Source organism: Thalassophryne amazonica, chromosome 1, assembly GCF_902500255.1.
Source record: "Thalassophryne amazonica chromosome 1, fThaAma1.1, whole genome shotgun sequence".
Classification (NCBI taxonomy): Eukaryota; Metazoa; Chordata; class Actinopteri; order Batrachoidiformes; family Batrachoididae; genus Thalassophryne; species Thalassophryne amazonica.
Window position 1 is genome coordinate 53,666,466 of NC_047103.1, and position 21,319 is coordinate 53,687,784.

At 42.6% G+C, this 21,319-nt stretch overlaps 1 protein-coding gene across 2 annotated transcripts in view; it reads right to left on the reverse strand.

Moving 5' to 3' along the window:
• Positions 1-21,319, reverse strand: part of trpa1b (transient receptor potential cation channel, subfamily A, member 1b) — a 103,322-nt gene that overhangs the window by 71,168 nt on the left and 10,835 nt on the right. The window contains exons 1-8 of one of the 2 annotated variants that reach the window (XM_034170059.1): positions 15,686-15,804; positions 15,391-15,516; positions 11,465-11,627; positions 11,211-11,386; positions 6,419-6,526; positions 6,232-6,340; positions 5,664-5,809; positions 3,740-3,876 (exon numbers count right to left, since the gene is read on the reverse strand). In XM_034170059.1, the coding sequence (XP_034025950.1) occupies positions 3,740-3,876; positions 5,664-5,809; positions 6,232-6,340; positions 6,419-6,526; positions 11,211-11,386; positions 11,465-11,627; positions 15,391-15,486 (935 nt within the window). In that variant the 5' untranslated portion in view covers positions 15,487-15,516; positions 15,686-15,804. Of the gene's footprint in view, positions 1-3,739; positions 3,877-5,663; positions 5,810-6,231; positions 6,341-6,418; positions 6,527-11,210; positions 11,387-11,464; positions 11,628-15,390; positions 15,517-15,685; positions 15,805-21,319 lie in introns of those variants that run through there. The other variant, XM_034170061.1, reaches the window with a different exon arrangement.

A 21,319-nucleotide genomic window follows, 5' to 3' on the forward strand; every position in this document is an offset into this window, starting at 1 on the left:
TGTTTTAAGATTATGGGACTACTGAATATGCTATAGGTGCAACATAAATGTCCATTCTAAAGGTACCTCTGAAATAAATTATTTTCCAACAATGGTATAGCCAGCTTTTCAGTCTTCTGAAGTCAAAGGGCGCTTCCTTCCATCATGCCCAAAGGAGTGCACAAAGCAACATGTGTCATTTGTTATGTGCAGACGCAGGTTGAGGAGCGGACCAACTTCTGACCGAACCCAGCGCTAAATAACCAGAAAGCGGTTCCAAAAACAAAACAAATTTATTTCCCTCTTGTGCAATACTTTGTGTACAACATAAATGTGCGGTTGTCTGGCGAGGTGAAGGACGGTGCGCTCTCCAGCGCCCAAATGGCTCAAAGCTCGGCGCTTCTGGACCCAGACTCACCGCCGAACACCCCCCAGGTGGATACGACAAACTGACTCTGTGAAGGATGGAAAAGGTGAGGTAAGTCAACAGAGCTACAACAAATATCCTTCAAAGGCACACACTATCAGCAACACATTCAGGTCTGAATTTAAGCTTTATGTAAATGAGCAGCTTCTCACAACACGTGGAGGATCATCATTCCGTACGCCACGGCAGTGAGAATTAAACTGCACAATTCTCATCACTGTTCAAATATACTGCGTAACAAAATACCAAATTACTGTTAACACTTATTCAGACAATCATCACCTCTGATGTGTGCTGACAGCATGTGTCCCTCACCCGTCCTCCTTCACAGGCACGATGTGTCAAACCCTGGCGCGGTCCTCAGCGTCTCACAAACGAATGTCACAAGGTCGAGTTCCCGGCAATTCTGCTCGAATCACTCATGGCTTAAATGCAGAACGCCATCTCATTATCTGCTTCAGCTGAAAGTCTTTAAGTTTGCACGTGAGCATCATCCACAGGTGCTGCAAGTCATTAGGCCTGCACGTGAACATCCTCCACAAGTGCAGCCAATAATGCTGATGAGGGTGAAGGACTCTTCTGCCAGCACCTTCTCCACAGACAAAAACCAGTTTGCATACCATCTGGAGAGCAAAGAAAAGAAAACAACACCAAAATGTCCAGCCAAACCCCCCAACACACAACATCATTTTTAGTTTCCAACCAATGCAGATGTAGGTTTCACACCCAGCACCCATATCATTTATGGATGGAGTAAAAGAGCGTTTATCCGTGTGCCCACGGGTGTGTTGGTGAATTACCATTGTGTACTATACTTATATACTAATACTATACTTATATACTATACAACTACCCTTTCAAGAATATAATTCTTGAAAGGGTAGTTGTAAAACAGCTAACTGATCATCTGCAGAGGAATGGTCTATTTGAAGAGTTTCAGTCAGGTTTTAGAATTCATCATAGTACAGAAACAGCATTAGTGAAGGTTACAAATGATCTTCTTATGACCTCAGACAGTGGACTCATCTCTGTGCTTGTTCTGTTAGACCTCAGTGCTGCTTTTGATACTGTTGACCATAAAATTTTATTACAGAGATTAGAGCATGCCATAGGTATTAAAGGCACTGCGCTGCAGTGGTTTGAATCATATTTATCTAATAGATTACAATTTGTTCATGTAAATCGGGAATCTTCTTCACAGACTAAGGTTAATTATGGAGTTCCACAAGGTTCTGTGCTAGGACCAATTTTATTCACTTTATACATGCTTCCCTTAGGCAGTATTATTAGACGGCATTGCTTAAATTTTCATTGTTACGCAGATGATACCCAGCTTTATCTATCCATGAAGCCAGAGGACACACACCAATTAGCTAAACTGCAGGATTGTCTTACAGACATAAAGACATGGATGACCTCTAATTTCCTGCTTTTAAACTCAGATAAAACTGAAGTTATTGTACTTGGCCCCACAAATCTTAGAAACATGGTGTCTAACCAGATCCTTACTCTGGATGGCATTACCCTGACCTCTAGTAATACTGTGAGAAATCTTGGAGTCATTTTTGATCAGGATATGTCATTCAATGCGCATATTAAACAAATATGTAGGACTGCTTTTTTGCATTTACGCAATATCTCTAAAATTAGAAAGGTCTTGTCTCAGAGTGATGCTGAAAAACTAATTCATGCATTTATTTCCTCTAGGCTGGACTATTGTAATTCATTATTATCAGGTTGTCCTAAAAGTTCCCTTGAATAATCAGGTCCCATCTTATCTTAGGGACCTCATAGTACCATATCACCCCAATAGAGCGCTTCGCTCTCAGACTGCAGGCTTACTTGTAGTTCCTAGGGTTTGTAAGAGTAGAATGGGAGGCAGAGCCTTCAGCTTTCAGGCTCCTCTCCTGTGGAACCAGCTCCCAATTCAGATCAGGGAGACAGACACCCTCTCTACTTTTAAGATTAGGCTTAAAACTATCCTTTTTGCTAAAGCTTATAGTTAGGGCTGGATCAGGTGACCCTGAACCATCGCTTAGTTATGCTGCTATAGACTTAGACTGCTGGGGGGTTCCCATGATGCACTGAGTGTTTCTTTCTCTTTTTGCTCTGTATGCACCACTCTGCATTTAATCATTAGTGATTGATCTCTGCTCCCCTCCACAGCATGTCTTTTTCCTGGTTCTCTCCCTCAGCCCCAACCAGTCCCAGCAGAAGACTGCCCCTCCCTGAGCCTGGTTCTGCTGGGGGTTTCTTCCTGTTAAAAGGGAGTTTTTCCTTCCCACTGTCGCCAAGGTCTTGCTCACAGGGGGTCGTTTTGACCGTTGGGGTTTTTATGTAATTATTGTATGGCCTTGCCTTACAATATAAAGCGCCTTGGGGCAACTGTTTGTTGTGATTTGGCGCTATATAAATAAAATTGATTGAAATTGATTGATACTATACACCAGCAAAAACTGGTCTGAAGTCGAGGGCGGGGTATTTTTGGTATTTGGAGAGCACAGTACTCAGACACACCTTACATATGTAGCTTCATGACAGGCAAAACCGCCTTCACATCTTTGTTAATTTATATAATCTCCTTATATTGCGTTTGTTAAATTACACCTTGGAATGTTTACCACTCCATCAGGTATGTGGCATTTGAGACCCCCCCTCCCCCCACCCCACAAAAAATCCCCTCATCTAGTGATGGATAGACTTCCTGCCATCAGTCAATATCACTGAAAATGCCATCTCCACAGAAATTTAAATTTTAGTTGGGTATCAGAATAAGTGCAGCATGGGGAAGCAGCATTTATGCCATACAGGAAAAACATGATGTAAAAAACTGTAATTCGTTTCTGTGTGGAGTTTGTGTATTCTCTTTGTATTGGTTTTCTCTGTGCACTTGCATTTCCTCCCACCACTAAAACATCCATATTAGGTTCAGTACCCAACAGGCATTGTTGGAAGGATTGGCACCCCAACTGTAAAAACATTTACCCACATGAGAGTGGGAGCTGGTGTGGTGCAAAGGTGGCATCACCATACTGATACAACATCTGGAAATGCATGCTACTGCTACTGCCCAGGTGAAAATAAGTGGTCACGTGCTGTCACTTGAAAATCAGCAAAACACGGCACCAAAAACCAGAACAACTGGAAAACTAAAATGCCAAGCCACACGGGCACAGAAGTGTGGACCCAGCAGTTAAAGAGCCCAGGTACAGCATACCTTGTAGTTTTCCAGATTTCCAGCCAAGTGCACTGGCATCATTACCAAAGGCCTGCCAAGAACATGACTCATGAAATACTCACAAGATCAGGATGGAGGAAGAACAGGGAATGCACCTGTGCAGAGGGGTCTGACACGCCCCATCAGTCAAGTTGATGATGTCTTCAACTCGATCAACGGAGGAGAGCATCAGTTTGACAACCTCAATGGCACCCTGGGTGCAGGCCAAATGAAGTGGTGTGGACCTGTCAAGCTGAACAGCAGCATAATGAATATATCTGATTAATGTCCACAAAATCATTATGTTTGCTCCATACCAATCACACAGACATACACTTTGCACACTGCCAGACTTGCCTGTTGAACACTGGGAGCTGTAACACAAACCTTTAATGAGATAACCAGCAGGAGGGGGTCAGTGGTCGCTCCACAGTGTAAGTGGAGGTAATTTGTATCAATTTAACAACCAAAGCTTTTACTGTATGTCCTGTTATGCTGTAGCTTTAGCCACTAGCCCTGAGTTAGATGCTACGATGACTCCCAGATGGGCCAAATAAAACAGACTTACTCTAACATGAGTGAAATTGTTTGCTGTGAAAATCCATATAGATGCAGTAAAATGAGATTGAATTTGAAAAAACAAAACAAAACAGGTATCCTATAACATGTGAGGCTTAGAAAGAAACAAAGTCAGTTGTCCAAAAACCATCAAATGATGGATGTGATGCAGCTTGAGGCACAAATCTGGGGAAGGATACAGAAACATTTCTGCTGCTTTGAAGGTCCCAAATGAGCACAGTAACCTCCATCATCCATAAATGGAAGACATTCCGATTCACCAGGACTCCTCCTAAAGCTGGCCGCTGTCTAAACTGAGCAATCTGGGAAGAAGAGCCTTAGTCAGGGAGGTGACCAAAAACCCAATGGTCACCCTCCAGCATCCCTCTGTGGGGAGAGGGGAACCTTCCAGAAGGACAACCATCTCTGCAGCAATTCACCAATCAGGCCTGTATGGTAGAGTGGCCAGACGGAAGCTACTCCTTAGTAAAAGGTACATGACAGCCCACCTGGAGTTTGCACAAAGGCACCTGAATGACTCTCAGACCATGAGAAACAAAGTTCTCTGGTCTGATGAGACAAAGATTGAACTCTTTGGTGTCAATACCAGGTGTGAGGTACCATCCCTAGGTGTCAGGAAACCAGGCACCATCCCTACAGTGAAACATGGTGGTGGCAGCATCATGCTGTTGTGTTGTTTTTCAGTGGCAGGAACTGAGAGACTAGTCAGGATTGAGGGAAAGATGAATGCAGCAGCGTACAGAGACAATCTGGATGAAAACCTGCTCCAGAGTGCTCTTGACCTCAGACTGGGGTGACGGTTCATCTGTCAGCAGGACAATCACCCTAAGCACACAGTCAAGATATCAAAGGAGTGGCTTCAGGACAACTCTGAATGTTTTGAATTGAACATCTCTGGAGAGACCTGAAAATGGCTGTGCTGTTGCTGCCAAAGGTGTATCAACAAAGTATAGAACATAGGGTGTGCATACTTATGTACGTACATGTTAGTTAGTTTTTCTTATTTTTTTTTATTTTAATAAATTTGTGCAGTGAATACTTTCTAGATGCACTGTGTCTATTTACAGTATTCACCGCACTTCACTTTTTATGTTACAGCCTTATTCCAAAATTGAGTAAATAAATTTTTCCCTAAAAATTCTACTCAGAACACCCCATAATGACAACATGATTTTTTTTTTGTCAAATTAAAAAAAAAACTACAGAATACTAATAAATACTTGTGTATATGATTTTTTATTTTTTTTTTATTATTTTTTATTAAATTAAAAGAATTCACATTGTCATTATGTGGTGGGTACAGAATTTTGAGAAAAAAATGAATTTCATCCATTTTGGAATAAGATTGTAACAAAAAAAAAATGTGGCAAATATGCAGCACTGTCATACACTTTCTGGATGCATTGTCATATCAGCATTCATAATGTTATGGTAAGAGTGAAGGTGGAACAGTGACTCTACCTGTTGTTGGTCAACTTTGGCTCCGGTTGCGATGCAGAATCTGATTGCTTCGATGTTCCCCCCACGGACAGCCAGATGTAGTGGACTGCTCCTGGACTTGTCTATATAGTTGATGTGTTTTAGAGGTGGGTGGCCACACTTCTCTCCTACCGGCAGACATAGAAAAAAACTATTTCTGGATAACTGATTACATTGTGCTCCAGCTATATGTGTAGATGCATGATTAACCCCAAAACATGAATGTCCATTAATTCCCTTATTAATCAATTGTGCAAGTACAACATCATAAACAGTGTGTGCTTTGACTAAACATTTGTCCTCCAGCACTCAGTTTAGAACACTGACTGCCCATTGGGGATAAACATATTGTCAGCATGTGGTGTACTAAACAGTATGAGAATTTTCTAACAAAATGCTTCAAAAGCTGGCAAACAGCTATTTTCAGAAATCTGATGAACTGTACATCCAGCATTACTTTTATGTGCTTTCTTGGCCTTGTAAATCCATTTTCATTGCAGTCTGCACTTTCTTTCCACAAGTTTGCATTCGATCACTCCTGTTGTCATACCTTCCTGCAGGATGACTTCCAGCGCTTTCTTTGCACCTGCAAACGCGGCCGCGTGGATGGGGAAATGGCCGAGCTTGTTCTGCTGGCAAAGCTTTGCTCCGTGCTTTAACTGAAAGGAAAACAGCAGTCAGTGCACCGTAATGTATGCTGCTTTGTTCAGAACGTCAAAAAAAGCATCTGTACGTACCAGTATGCTAAGAGCCTCAAAGTTGTTGATGGAACAGGCCAGGATCAGTGGCGTGTTCCCCAGGTCACCATGCAGATTGGAATCTGTTGTACTGTATGACAGGAACAGCTGCACAGGGTAGCGAGAAATACTTTACAATCAGATTCATTCCACTGATTACTGTCCCCAGCTCTCCCGGCTAAACCTGCCTCCTCCAACAACACCGTGGAGTCCTGGGACAAGAGCCAAACATTGCAAAAATAATATAACCAGGGCTTTCCAAGCCCAATGAGTCACATTTTGTCTGCAAGTAAACAGTTCTGTCAGTTGATGATGTACTTTAGAATGCAGCGTTTGCAGGAGATGACATTTTCACCCTCTATAAAAGATGCGTCACTGTGGAATACATTTCTCTTACCCGCCCCACCTCCCCACTCACTTGGAACTGGTTACATTTAAAGAAAAGAGTCTATGTGATGAGGCTTGATATTTGAAATTTCCATGTGATCATGTCATGTTGTATCACCATGTATTTTTGTAATGACCCCATCCCCATTCCCACACCCCCTCAGCAAAAATACAACCTAAAACTGCCAGGATGGCATAGAGTTAAAAAGCTGTGTTCCCACATACACAAATTTAATAACGGCTGCCCACGAATCTACCACATCAAAATTATGGTGAATCTTGATCAAGAATTCTGTGTTGTGTGGGCTGCCAGAAGAGGAGGTACTGCTGGCCCACCACCAGAGGGCGACCTGCCTGAAGTGCGGGCTTCAGGCACTAGAGGGCGCTGCCGCCTCACAGGAACAGCCGAGGTGACAGCTGTCACTCATCAACTGTGACAGCTGTCACCGATCATCTGCACTTCATCCCGGATAAAAGCAGGATGACACCTCCACCACGTCGCCGAGATATCGTTCTTCTAAGGAGGTAATATTCTCAGCCATAAACTAAACTGTATCCTAGTCTGAACTCTTTTTGCAGCCGCTTTCCTGTGGAGCCTTGTCTGCTGATTGGTGGTTTGTGAGAGTGCCGACGTCTTCGCCTTTCACTCTTTCCAGATAAGTGCTGAAACAGGAGCTGCATGAGTGTGTGATATGAGGTGGAGGTGGAATTCCCACCGTTGTCGTTACTGGCTGTACACACACCCACACTTGACTGTCTTTGCTCTTCGCCAGCAGTACCAGATCCGACACGTGGAGACGGTGGCCACCTGAGGGACTCGGGACCTGGCGGCTCCAGTATCCTTCGGGTTCGGTGGCGGAGGAAATCGTGTGGTTCCAGTTCTTCTCTAGACGGACGTCTCCTATCGTCGAGCCTGCCCACACGACACCTTTATCCATTGACTTTGTATTCATTCTATAATCTGCTGTGTGTGGTTGTGGCATTCACAACAGTAAAGTGTTCAAATTTAACTCCTTCTATTGTCCGTTCATTTACGCCCCCTGTTGTGGATCCGTGTCACTACACTTTCACAACATTCTGCACAACACCAAGGCCTTATTACTCGAGGCTGATATATTGGTTAGTTAATATGAGCCTTTCACGAACATATTTTTGCAGATACATACGAGGTCTGTCCAAAAAGTATCGTACCTTTTTATTTTTTTCAAAAACTATATGGATTTGAATCACGTGTGATTGCATCAGCCAAGCTTGAACCTTCATGCGCATGCGTGAGTTTTTCCACGCCTGTCGGTTGCATCATTCGCCTGTGGGCAGGCTTTGAGTGAGCACTGGTCCACCCCTCCCGTCGGATTTCTTTTGTCTGAGAACTTGCTGAGAGACTGCTGCTTTGCTCCATGAAATTTTTTTCAGAAACTGTTAGAGACAGGCAGTTGGAAACCATTCGATAGATTCAGTTGGATATCGGTGAAGATTCTGTCGGCGTCACGCGGATTAAGGACTGTTAAAACCTTTTTAAAGATGGCCCACAACGGTGGAGGGCGTGGCGCACCGAGCGGCCATCAACAGGCTGGAACGACCAGATCATTTCTAAACTGAATGCTGTGTTGATCCGGGACATCATGTGACTACCACAGAAATGGCAAGAGAGCTGGACATAGCACTTTTGCGGCACATTCCACTGTTACAGGAGATTTTGTAATGAAAGACGTGCGGAGGGTTTCGCGCGTCGGCACGAAACAGCTCAGGACGCGCAGCAAAAAAAAAAACCACCTCCGTCTTGAAACCATTCAGAATATTCAGACGGCTTTCGAAGGCTTTCAGTCGAGTGAGTATCCGATAAATTGTGTAACAGCTGGACATGCCCCAACATGTCCTGTGAGACTTCCAAGACGGAGGTGTTTTTTTGCTGCGCGTCCTGAGCTGCTTCGTGCCGACGCGCGAAATCCTCCGCACATCTTTCATTACAAAATCTCCTGTAACAGTGGAATGAGCCACAAAAGTGCTATGTCCAGCTCTGTTGCCATTTCTGTGGTAGTCACATGATGTCCCGGATCAACACAGCGTTCAGTTTAGAAATGATCTGGTCGATCCAGCCTGTCGAATGGCTGCTCGGCGCGCCGCGCACCCTCCATCGCTGTGGGCCGTCTTTAAAAAGGTTTTAACAGTCCATAATCCGCGTGACGCTGACAGAATCTTCACCGATATCCAACTGAATCTATCAAATGGTTTCCAACTGCCTGTCTCTAACAGTTTCTGAAAAAAATTTCATGGAGCAAAGCAGCAGTCTCTCAGCAAGTTCTCAGACAAAAGAAATCCGATGGGAGGGGTGGACTAGTGCTCACTCAAAGCCTGCCCACAGGCGAATGACGCAACCGACAGGCGTGAAAAAACTCACGCATGCGCACGAAGGTTCAAGCTTGGCTGATTCAAATCCATATAGTTTTTGAAAAAATAAAAAGGTACGATACTTTTTGGACAGACCTCGTAAACTTTTATTTTACAGAATCAGCAATGCATAAAACTTTGTTTGGTGGAAATTGTGTCATAAGGGAAGTGATGGTCTAGTTGTTAAGTGTTGTGCTTGAGACAAGAGGACTCTTGGTTCAAAAGGTCATGGAGTTTTGCTGAGTTTTTGTTTAAAATGGCCTTGTTTCTGCTTAAAACAGACTTTAGAATGATTTAAGAGGTTTTACCTTGTCATTTGATGGTTAATAAGCCCATTAATTCATTTGATCACTTTGGGTGAAGAGACTCTGTCTCAGACTTGCTGCTTTGGTCCGAAATGATGCATGCACAGTAAAGGCAGGTGGACCGATTTTTAAGGGGGGACCATTTGGTCTGCGACACCGGTATGTAGTGAGTATCGTGCACAGCAGCATGCTGCCATTGGTGTGAGTGTATGTGTGTTTGTGGGTGTGTGTGAGTGAGTGAGTGAGTGAGTGAGTGAGTGAGTGAGTGAGTGAGTGAGTGAGTGAGTGAGTGAGTGAGTGAGTGAGTGAGTGAGTGAGTGAGTGAGTGAGTGAGTGAGTGAGTGAGTGAGTGAAAGAGAGAGAGTGAGAGAGAATGTGAAACATCATTGTAAGCCCTGAGGAAGACCGGGTTTATGGTTGAAACATGTTGGCTTGGCCATTAAAATAAAGGCCTTTTAACACCTCCTTGTGCAGCTCATATTTTTGGAGTGCCTGGACTGCATTTGTTTTTATCATTGTAAAGCACTTTGAGCTTCTGATTCAGATCGAAACGTGTGATTATAAGTGTCGTCCTTTTACCATTACATAATTTGTCCAGCAGAAGGTGTCTCAAAGGCATTGTTTTAATGCTGCCAAGCATTGCTGGGACCCAGCCACCCTTTGGTCAAGTTAGTGACCAACTGACGTTCATTTTCAATTGATGTGTTTTACATTGACAAGACATGAGTATTTGCTACCTTGCCAGCTAAGCTGAGCCAAAATAGATGAAAAGCCTCTGTAAATGCTGAGTCATGTGACAAGGCCAATCTGAGTGAAGGCAAGTTTGGCTGATCCTTGGTTATATTTATACAGAGGTGTCAAATCCAGCTTCAGAAAGTAAAAGTCCAGCCACATATTTGTTCCATTTTCCCAATAAACCAGCTGATTGTAATTAGTTCAGCTCTTCAGGCAAGTGGATGTGCTAATTATTGAGATGACCTGTTTTAGGTGCACAGGTAGAAGCAACACATGGGAAGGTTTTTACTTTCTGAAGCCGGATTTGACACCTCTGTATTTATAGTTATTTATAATAACCTTTTAAACATTTTTAAACAGTAAAACTTCAAGCCTCAAAAACATGATTTTGTTATAAGGTTTGATAATGAAATGTTTCCACTCATCATCATTTTTTAATGCATATATCAACAGATATATCTGTATCGTAAATTGTTTTACTACTGAACATCTGTTATGGCTCTCAAAAATTCCATATCGGTTGGGCTCTTATGATTACCACAGAGAAGACCCTGAACCTGTGTACTGCAGTCTTGCATAATTGTTTCATTTAATGGCAATGTTTTTGGAAAATCTGAGCAATTTCTTCTTTTGTTTTTAAGCAGATCTTCATTAAAAAATAGTGACATGATTGCTCTCACCAAGAAGAAGAATCCTGTAAATTTTAATGTTGATTGTTAATGAAACCTGTCATTCGTACAATGTGATTGAAGTTAGGGTATTGTAAGGTTTGCGGCTACAAAAATGCTCTGAGCGTGGTTCTAATTTTACTGATGCATTATCATCTATAAAGCTATGACAACAAAAAAAGCCCCTTCCATACGCCGCATTATTGCATTTATAGTCATTCGCTGAACATATTGGCCTGTGTTTGGTGTGAAATTTATTATTATTGCACATTTGCAATGATTTCAGCTGTGGACTTTGTACGTCCTCACCTCCACCAAGCTGTTGTGCCCAAGGTTGACAGCCAGGTGCAATGGCGACTGGAGCATATTGTTGAGGATATTTGGGTCAGCCTCTAGGTCCAAAAGGGCCCTGCAGCTGTCGGCCTTATTCTGCTCCACCGCCCAGTGGAGTGGCACGCTGCCCTGGTCATCAGTGCTGTTCAGCTCTGGAACAGAATGCAGAAAACAGTAATGTAATCTCAATGATTTACCTTATCTGAATGTTATGACTGAGGCACATTTACCCTGTGAGTCAACGATGGTGCTGATGAACTGGATGAGGGTGATGTAGCCTCCTGCAGCGGCGTGATGGAGGGGTCTCGCTCCATTCTCGTCCTGCTCACTCAGGACCTCTGGAGACTTCCTCACCAGGTTCTCCAGGAGAGCAAGATCACCCTTCTCAGTTAACTGGATAAGGAATATTGATGGCAGTATTCATGGCAGTGTGGAGCATTTGCCACACATTCGCCAAAAGTGATGAAGGACTTAACAAACAGAATTTTCAGTTTTCAAATTGCCTTTTTTAACAAATAAAAAAAAGACATATTTACAAATACAGATTTATTTGTAAAACCCACCACACGTTTCAGTAACTGTGTGTTATACCGACCAGCCAACCACTGAGTCAGGAAACTAATGTACCCATAATGCAATGCGGCATGTGTGTCTAAATGCTAAAACCTTCAAAATTAGTGCATTACTTTAAAATTAAAACATCTAGCTGATATTTTCACTTTGTAAAATCACAGGCATGATGTTAATTTCAATAACTTGTCCAGAATTAGTTTGTTTAAAATTATAACCATAAGTCAAAACTGTCTGCCTGTGCAATATTCCAATGAAATGACTGGCAGGTCTGTATGGTATGAAGAAAACATTATCTTTTTTTCTTCTCTCTCTCTTCCTTTCTCTCTCATAGTCAGCTCTCCTCTGCCTGCAGAGATGATAGAGCTGCAAAAAAAAAAAAAAATCTGTCTGCTGCAAAACATGTAACAAGAAGGCACTAAAATCTTTGATTTCAGACTTTGCAAATGTTTTTAACTGTTAAGCTTTATTCACTATACCCGCAAAAATATGTTAGCGGTCTAAAAGTTATCAGAACTAAATTTATTGGAAGCTAATTGCTCTGCTGATGGTTTTCAAAGTTATCTGGAAAGCTAATTCACTAATGAAAATTTGATAATTAAATCAAATCAAATCAATTTTATTTATATAGCGCCAAATCACAACAAACAGTTGCCCCAAAGCGCTTTATATTGTAAGGCAAAAGCCATACAACAACTACAGAAAAACCCCAACGGTCAAAACGACCCCCTGTGAGCAAGCACTTGGCGACAGTGGGAAGGAAAAACTCCCTTTTAACAGGAAGAAACCTCCAGCAGAACCAGGCTCAGGGAGGGGCAGTCTTCTCCTGGGACTGGTTGGGGCTGAGGGTAGAGAATCAGGAAAAAGACATGCTGTGGAAGAGAGCAGAGATCAATCACTAATGATTAAATGCAGAGTGGTGCATACAGAGCAAAAAGAGAAAGAAACACTCAGTGCATCATGGGAACCCTCCAGCAGTCTAAGTCTATAGCAGCATAACTAAGGGATGGTTCAGGGTCACCTGATCCAGCCCTAACTATAAGCTTTAGCAAAAAGGATAGTTTTAAGCCTAATCTTAAAAGTAGAGAGGGTGTCTGTCTCCCTGATCCGAATTGGGAGCTGGTTCCACAGGAGAGGAGCCTGAAAGCTGAAGGCTCTGCCTCCCATTCTACTCTTAAAAACCCTAGGAACTACAAGTAAGCCTGCAGTCTGAGAGCGAAGTGCTCTATTGGGGTGATATGGTACTATGAGGTCCCTAAGATAAGATGGGACCTGATTATTCAAAACCTTATAAGTAAGAAGAAGAATTTTAAATTCTGTTCTAGAATTAACAGGAAGCCAATGAAAAGAGGCCAATCTGGGTGAAATATGCTCTCTCCTTCTAGTCCCTGTCAGTACTCTAGCTGCAGCATTTTGAATTAACTGAAGGCTTTTCATGGAACTTTTAGGATAACCTGATAATAATGAATTACAGTAGTCCAGCCTAGAGGAAATAAATGCATGAATTAGTTTTTCAGCATCACTCTGAGACAAGACCTTTCTAATTTTAGAGATATTGCACAAATGCAAAAAAGCAGTCCTACATATTTGCTTAATATGCGCATTGAAGGACATATCCTGATCAAAAATGACTCCAAGATTTCGCACAGTATTGCTAGAGGTCAGGGTAATGCCATCCAGAGTAAGGATCTGGTTAGACACCATGTTTCTAAGATTTGTGGGGCCAAGTATAATTTCAGTTTTATCTGAATTTAAAAGCAGGAAATTAGAGGTCATCCATGTCTTTATGTCTGTAAGACATTCCTGCAGTTTAACTAATTGGTGTGTGTCCTCTGGCTGATAGATAAAGCTGGGTATCATCTGTGTAACAATGAAAATTTAAGCAATGCTTTCTAATAATACTGCCTAAGGGAAGCATGTATAAAGTGAATAAAATCGGTCCTAGCACAGAACCTTGTGGAACTCCATAATTAACCTTAGTCTGTGAAGAAGACTCCCCATTTACATTAACAAATTGTAATCTATTAGATAATATGATTCACACCACCGCAGCGCAGTGCCTTTAATACCTGTGGCATGCTCTAATCTCTGTAATAAAATTTTATGTCAACAGTATCAAAAGCAGCACTGAGGTCTAACAGAACAAGCACAGAGATGAGTCCACTGTCTGAGGCCATAAGAAGATCATTTGTAACCTTCACTAATGCTGTTTCTGTACTATGATGAATTCTAAAACCTGACTGAAACTCTTCAAATAGACCATTCCTCTGCAGATGATCAGTTAGCTGTTTTACAACTACCCTTTCAAGAATTTTTGAGAGAAAAGGAAGATTGGAGATTGGCCTATAATTAGGTAAGATAGCTGGGTCAAGTGATGGCTTTTTAAGTAATGGTTTAATTACTGCCACCTTAAAAGCCTGTGGTACATAGCCAACTAATAAAGATAGATTAATCATATTTAAGATCGAAGCATTAATTAATGATAGGGCTTCCTTGAGCAGCCTGGTAGGAATGGGGTCTAATAGACATGTTGATGGTTTGGAGGAAGTAACTAATGAAAATACTCAGACAGAACAATCGGAGAGAAAGAGTCTAACCAAATACCAGCATTACTGAAAGCAGCCAAAGATGACGATATGTCTTTGGGATGGTTATGAGTAATTTTTTCTCTAATAGTTAAAATTTTATTAGCAAAGAAAGTCATGAAGTCATTACTAGTTAAAGTTAAAGGAATACTCAGCCTGGCTACAGTGCTGAAAAGAAACCTGGGGTTGTTCTTATTTTCTTCAATTAGTGATGAGTAGTAAGATGTCCTAGCTTTACGGAGGGCTTTTTATAGAGCAACAGACTCTTTTTCCAGGCTAAGTGAAGCTCTTCTAAATTAGTGAGACGCCATTTCCTCTCCAACTTACGGGTTATCTGCTTTAAGCTGCGAGTTTGTGAGTTATACCACAGAGTCAGGCACTTCTGATTTAAGGCTCTCTTTTTCAGAGGAGCTACAGCATCCAAAGTTGTGCTCAATGAAGATGTAAAACTACTGATGATTAGTGGTTTAGTGATGATTAGTAATTAGTGGTTGCTGAACTGATCTGTAGGAATGCGTCAATTGCACACAAGCTGAGAATGGACACTAAATCTTCTGGAGGTTAAGTACTAAAGTGACTTTTTGTATTTTCCATTTTATTTCATTTTACTGGTGTCAGTTCAGTTTTGTTGTGTGTTGGAGTGTGTGTGTGTGTGTGTGTGTGTGTGTGTGTGTGTGTGTGTGTGTGTGTGTGTGTGTGTGTGTGTGTGTGTGTGTGTGTGTGTGTGTTGTGAACCCACCTATGTCAGGCACATCTAAATATTGCACCTTAGATATACCAGAACAACTCTGCTCTTGACTTTAGTTTTTGTTTTTCCCAAGAACATAGGAATAGTGATATATTTTTGTGTTCTACTTAAATGCTAGCGTTCAGGTGTCATTGTTATGCATTATTGGAGTAGACATCAGGTCTCTCTCTTTTTTTTTCAACATACAGCTCTTCATTATGACTTTATGAATAACAGACCACAAACATTGGTCTCTTTCTCTGTATATCCTCACCTCAAATACATTTAACTCTGCCATGGCTGGATCCTCATCTTCTATCACATACGTATAACAACTGGTCTGTCGTGCAACCTCTCGACCAAAGTTCATCACTCAAGTGACACTCCGTGGAGTTCAGCCCTGTGCAACCACATGCGGAGATATGAAATGACGTGTCGTAGCACAGTCACATGCACAATTTTATATTCATAGCAAAAACACAACAGCAAATTAAATGGGGATCCAGGACAGGTTCACCTAAGTCATACAGAAGCAAGTAGGAGGGATATTAGGATGACTCTGTCTTTACCCAGAGGGGCATTCGGATCCACTGAGAGTTTTGGGGGCTGAAGCCGTTCTGCTGAGGAAGGTAATTAAATTCTTCACAGCTAAGCAGCAACTTGTTTGAGTCTGTCCCAGGTGTCCTTCGGTGATCTTGGGTGAAAGAGACAGGAAAAGGTCTTGTAAATGCAGCGTAGGAGGTCCTCAGTCACACAAAACACAAAGTATAAATGAAATGTTGTGAGCAAATTACTCCTTGGGGGGGCGGGTCCTCTCAGATTATACGAGGTCTATTAGAAAAGAAACCGACCTTTTTATTTTTTTTTAAAACTATATGGATTTGAATCATGTGCGATTACGTCAGACAAGCTTGAACCCTCGTGCGCATGCGTGAGTTTTTTCACGTCTGTCGGTTGCGTCATTCGCCTGTAGGCAGGCTTTGAGTGAGCACTGGTCCACCCCCCTCATCGGAATTCCTTTGTCTGACTTCTTCCTGAGAGACTGGCGCTTTGCTTGATCAAAATTTTTTCTGAAACTGTAAGGCACATCCAAGTGGACACCATTGGAGAAATTCAGACGGTTTTCAGTGAAAATTTTAACGTTTGATGAGAGATTATGGAGTGTTACTGTCGCTTTAAGGACTGCCCACGCCCCGAGCCGCCGTCGTCAGCTTGTTTCGAGCTGAAAACTTCCAAATTTAAGCCTCTGTTGACCCAGGACATCGTGAGATAACAGAGAAGTTTCAGAAGAGGTCGCGATCAGCAGTTTATCCGGACATTCCACTGTTAAAGGAGATTTTGTAATGAAAGACGTGCGGACGGATTCGCGTGTCAGCACCCAGCCGCTCATGGCGCGGCGCCACAGAAAAACACCTCCGTGTTGATAACCATTCCTAAGATTCAGGTGGTTTTCGATGGCTTTCAGTCGAGTGAGTATCCGAGAAATTGTTTAACAGCTGGGCATGTTCAAACTTGTCCTGTAATGCTTCCAACGGAGGTCTGTTTCCCTCTCGTCTGGTCTGGTGGATGGTTAACAAGGCTGAGATAATAGCACGGAAGATGAGGAGGTTCTATTTCCAAAGCCACGTACCACGGCACCGCTCTGGATGCCGATATCGGTTTTAAGCCTAACGATAAGGGAGAGCCCAGTAACATGGAGGAAGCAATATGTAAACTTTGCTGTAAAAAAGTACCGGTCAAAAGCGCTAACACAACAAATCTGAAACAGCATCTACAGACCCACCACCCACAGCAATACGCCGAACTTGGAAAGACCACACTAGCATAATCGCCTGCTGGTGCACCAGCACCTGGTGGTGCATCCCGTCAACTGGCTCTGGGCAAATCTTTCGGACGACACTTGAAGTATAAACAGGACAGTGTAAAATGACGCACGTTGACAGACAGTGTAACGCGGTTCATCGCTAAGGAAATGCAGCCGTTAAATACGGTAGAAAAACCAGCATTTAAAGAAATGCTGCACAAGTTTGATAAGCAGTATGATCCCCCAGGCAAAACATACATCTCCAAGACTGCAGTACCAAGACTGTACAACAATGTGAAGGATGACATTCTCAAGGAGTTAAGCGAAGTTGATTTTTACTCACTCACTACCGATATGTGGTCAAGCTCTAATATGACCCCATACATGAGCCTTACAATCCACCTGCTCACAGCTGATTGGACTCTGCAGTCCAGGTGTTTGGAGACAAGCTATACTCCAGACAACCACACGGCAGATGTTCTTGCAGAATCCCTTCAGGCTGCTTTGGCAGACTGGGCACTAGATGAGAAGAAAATATCCTGCATTACCACTGTGGCTCTAATATTAAAGCTGCAGTGAGGAAACTCGGATGGCCATGGCTGACTTGCTTTGGCCACAACCTCCATTTGGCTGTCCAAAATGCTGTAGCAAGTGAAAAGGAGAAAAACAAGTCGTGCCCTGGGACTGTGCAGGAGTCTGGTCAACCTGAGCTGGATAAAGAGGAGAGATCTGAAGAAGGCACAGCATGACACCAATCTCCCTGAACGCAGTCTAATTCTGGTGAGCTATTAATATATTAAAGACATAAAATAAATATTTTGTTACAAAAATGATGCACACACACTATAAATACATAAATACATTCATAGTGTTTATATTTTATTTAGAAAGTTTAGAAACATTACTTTTCTCTCTATTAATGTACAGTGCTCAGCATAAATGAGCACACCTCTTCAGATTTGTCAGAAAACCTTTAGTTTCCTTTCAAAATCAACATTTTCTATGGCATACTATACCACAAAGTACCCCCCCCCAAATATGGGCCATTGATTGCAAACAAGATTTTTTTTTTAAGTTGTACAGAAAAGAGTATTTTTCTCTATTTAAGATCATGATGCAAAAATGAGTACACCCTAAGAAAAGGGGTGGGAGCAAAGCTAAATTTTAGTCATATAACCCTTATTTTCATCTTACAGTAAAAAAAATTAAACTTGTAAATTTTTCTTTTTTTCATATAGATAATGATTAATGCATTGATTTTAATAGGGGGTGTACTCATTTATGCTGGGCACTGATAATAAATTATAGAGTCTAGACAGAGAAAAGTAATGTTTCTACATAAACTATTTGTAATTGTAAACAGTATTTAAATTGTTTTGTAATTTCACTTGAAATCTGAACATGAGCTATGATTTATCTGTAAGAGCTGTACATATAATCTTTTGAATAAATGTTGGGTTATTGTTAACATGTAATGTTGATATCAGCAAATGTCTAAACATTCTTATCTTTCCTGCAAGGACATCGCTACACGATGGGGTACCATGCAAAAAATGGTAGAGAGGGTGCTGCAACAGCTCCCTGCCATTAGACGTGTGCTGATCGATGACAGAAAACATGGACACCTCAACCCGACCTGGCAGGATGTTGCTGTCTTGGAATCCATCAACGCAGCACTGAAACCAACGGCTGAATTCACTGATGTCTTATCAGGGGAAATGTATGTGACCTTGTCCTCTGTGAAGCCTGTGCTGGAACTTCTAAAAGAAGAACTGTTAGCCCCAGACCCAGATGAGAGCACACTCACAAGAAACATCAAGAAATAAATGTGTAGTGTTCTTGATGAAAAGTACAGCACACCTCCACTTCAAGAGCTTCTGAAAAAGGCCACATTCCTCGACCCTAGGTACAAGGAGAGCAGCATTGGGGATGATGGTACAAGGGGCCAGATTCTACAGGAGCTCATGAACATGAGAGAGCCGGAGGAAGGAAGCAACAACAGCAACAGTTCTTCTTCTTTGTCTTTCGGCTGTTCCCGTTAGGGGTCGCCACAGCAGATCAGTCGTTTCCATCTCACCCTGTCCTCTGTATCTTCCTCTGTCACACCAACCACCTGCATGTCCTCTCTCAGCACATCCATGAACCTCCTCTTTGGTCTCCCTCTTCTCCTCCTGCCTGGTGGCTTCATCCTCAGCATCCTTCTCCCTATATACCCTGGGTCCCTCCTCTGCACATGTCCAAACCATCTCAATCTCACCTCTCTGACTTTGTCTCCAAACCGTCCCACCTGAGCTGTCCCTCTGATATGTTCATTCCTAATGTTGTCCATTCTTGTCACTCCCAAAGAGAATCTCAACATCTTCAGCTCTGTCACCTCCAGCTCTGCCTCCTGTCTTTTTGTTAGTGCCACTGTCTCTAAACCATACAACATAGCTGGTCTCAGTACTGTTTTGTAAACTTTCCCCTTCACCCTTGCTGATATTCTTCGGTCACAAATCACTCCTGCCACCTTTCTCCACCCACTCCACCCTGCCTGCACTCTCTTCTTCACCTCTCTACCACACTCTCCATTACTTTGAACAGTTGACCCCAAATATTTAAACTCACCTACTTTCACCACTTCTACTCCTTGTAACTGCACTATTCCACTGGGCTCCCTCTCATTCACACACATGTACTCAGTCTTGCTTCTACTGACTTTCATTCCCCTTCTCTCCAAAGCATATCTCCACTTCTCCAGACTAGACTCAACTTGCTCTCTACTCTCACTACAGATCACAATGTCATCTGCAAACATCATAGTCCATGGGGACTCCTGTCTGATCTCATCTGTCAACCTGTCCATCACCACTGCAAACAAGAAAGGACTCAGAGCTGATCCTTGGTGTAATCCCACCTCCACCTTGAATGAGTCTGTCATTCCGACTGCGCATCTCACCGCTGTCACACTATTCTTGTACATGTCCTGCACTACCCTAACATACTTCTCTGCCACTCCAGACTTCCTCATACAATGCCACAACTCTTCTCTTGGCACCCTATCATAAGCTTTTTCTAAGTCCACAAACACACAATGTAACTCTTTCTGTCCTTCTCTGTACTTTTCCAACAGTATTCTCAGAGCAAACGTTGCATCTGTAGTGCTCTTTCTCGGCATGAAACCATATTGCTGCTCACAGATCTTCACCTGTTTTCTAAGCCTAGCTTCTACTACTCTTTCCCATAACTTCATGCTGTGGCTGATCAGCTTTATGCCTCTGTAGTTACTGCAGCTCTGCACATCACCCTTGTTCTTGAAAATAGGAACCAGCACACTTCGTCTCCACTCCTCAGGCATCCTCTCACTTTCCAAGATTTTATTAAACAATCTGGTTAGAAACTCTACTGCCATCTCTCCTAGACATTTCCATGCCTCCATTGGAATGTCATCTGGACCAACTGCCTTTCCACTCTTCATCCTCTTCATAGCAGCCCTCACTTCTTCCTTGCTAATCTCTTTTACTTCCTGATTTACTCTCACCACATCATCCAGCCTTTTCTCTTGCTCATTTTCTTTATTCATCAACTCTTCAAAATATTCGCTCCACCTTCTCAGCACACACTCTTCACTTACCATGTGCATCTTTTACCACCCTAACCTGCTGCACATCCTTTCCAGCTCTGTCCCTTTGTCTGGCCAATCGGTACAAGTCCTTTTCTCCTTCCTTACTATTCAACTTCTTGTACAGCTCGCAATATGCCTTTTCCTTTGCTTTTGCCACTTCTCTTCTCGCCTTACACCACATCTCCTTGTACTCCTGTCTACTTTCTTCATCTCTCCGACTATCCCAAAACTTTTTTGCCAACCTCTTTCTTCTTATGCTTTCCTGGACCTCTTCATTCCACCACCAAGTCTCCTTGTCTTCCTTCCACTGTCCAGATGTCATACCCAGTACTGCCCTAGCTGTCTCCCTCACCACATCTGCAGTACTTTTCCAGTTGTCCAAAATTGCTTCCCCTCCAACTAGTGCTTCTCTCACCTGCTCGCTAAATTTCACACAACAGTCTTCCTCCTTCAGCTTCCACCATCTGATCCTTTGTTGAGCTCTCACTCTCTTCTTCTTCTTTACCTCTAAAGTCATCCTACAACCATCCTATGCTGTCTAGTGACACTCTCTCCTGCTACCACCTTACAGTCTGTGATTTCTTTTAGCTTGCATCTCCTATTAAGAATGTAGTCCACCTGTGTGCACCTTCCTCCACTCTTATATGTTACCCTGTGCTCCTCCCTTTTCTTAAAGTAGGTATTCACCACAGCCATTTCCATCCTTTTTGCAAAATCAACTACCATCTGTCCTTCCCCATTCCTATCCTTGATACCATATCTACCCATTACTTCCTCATCACCTCTGTTCCCTTC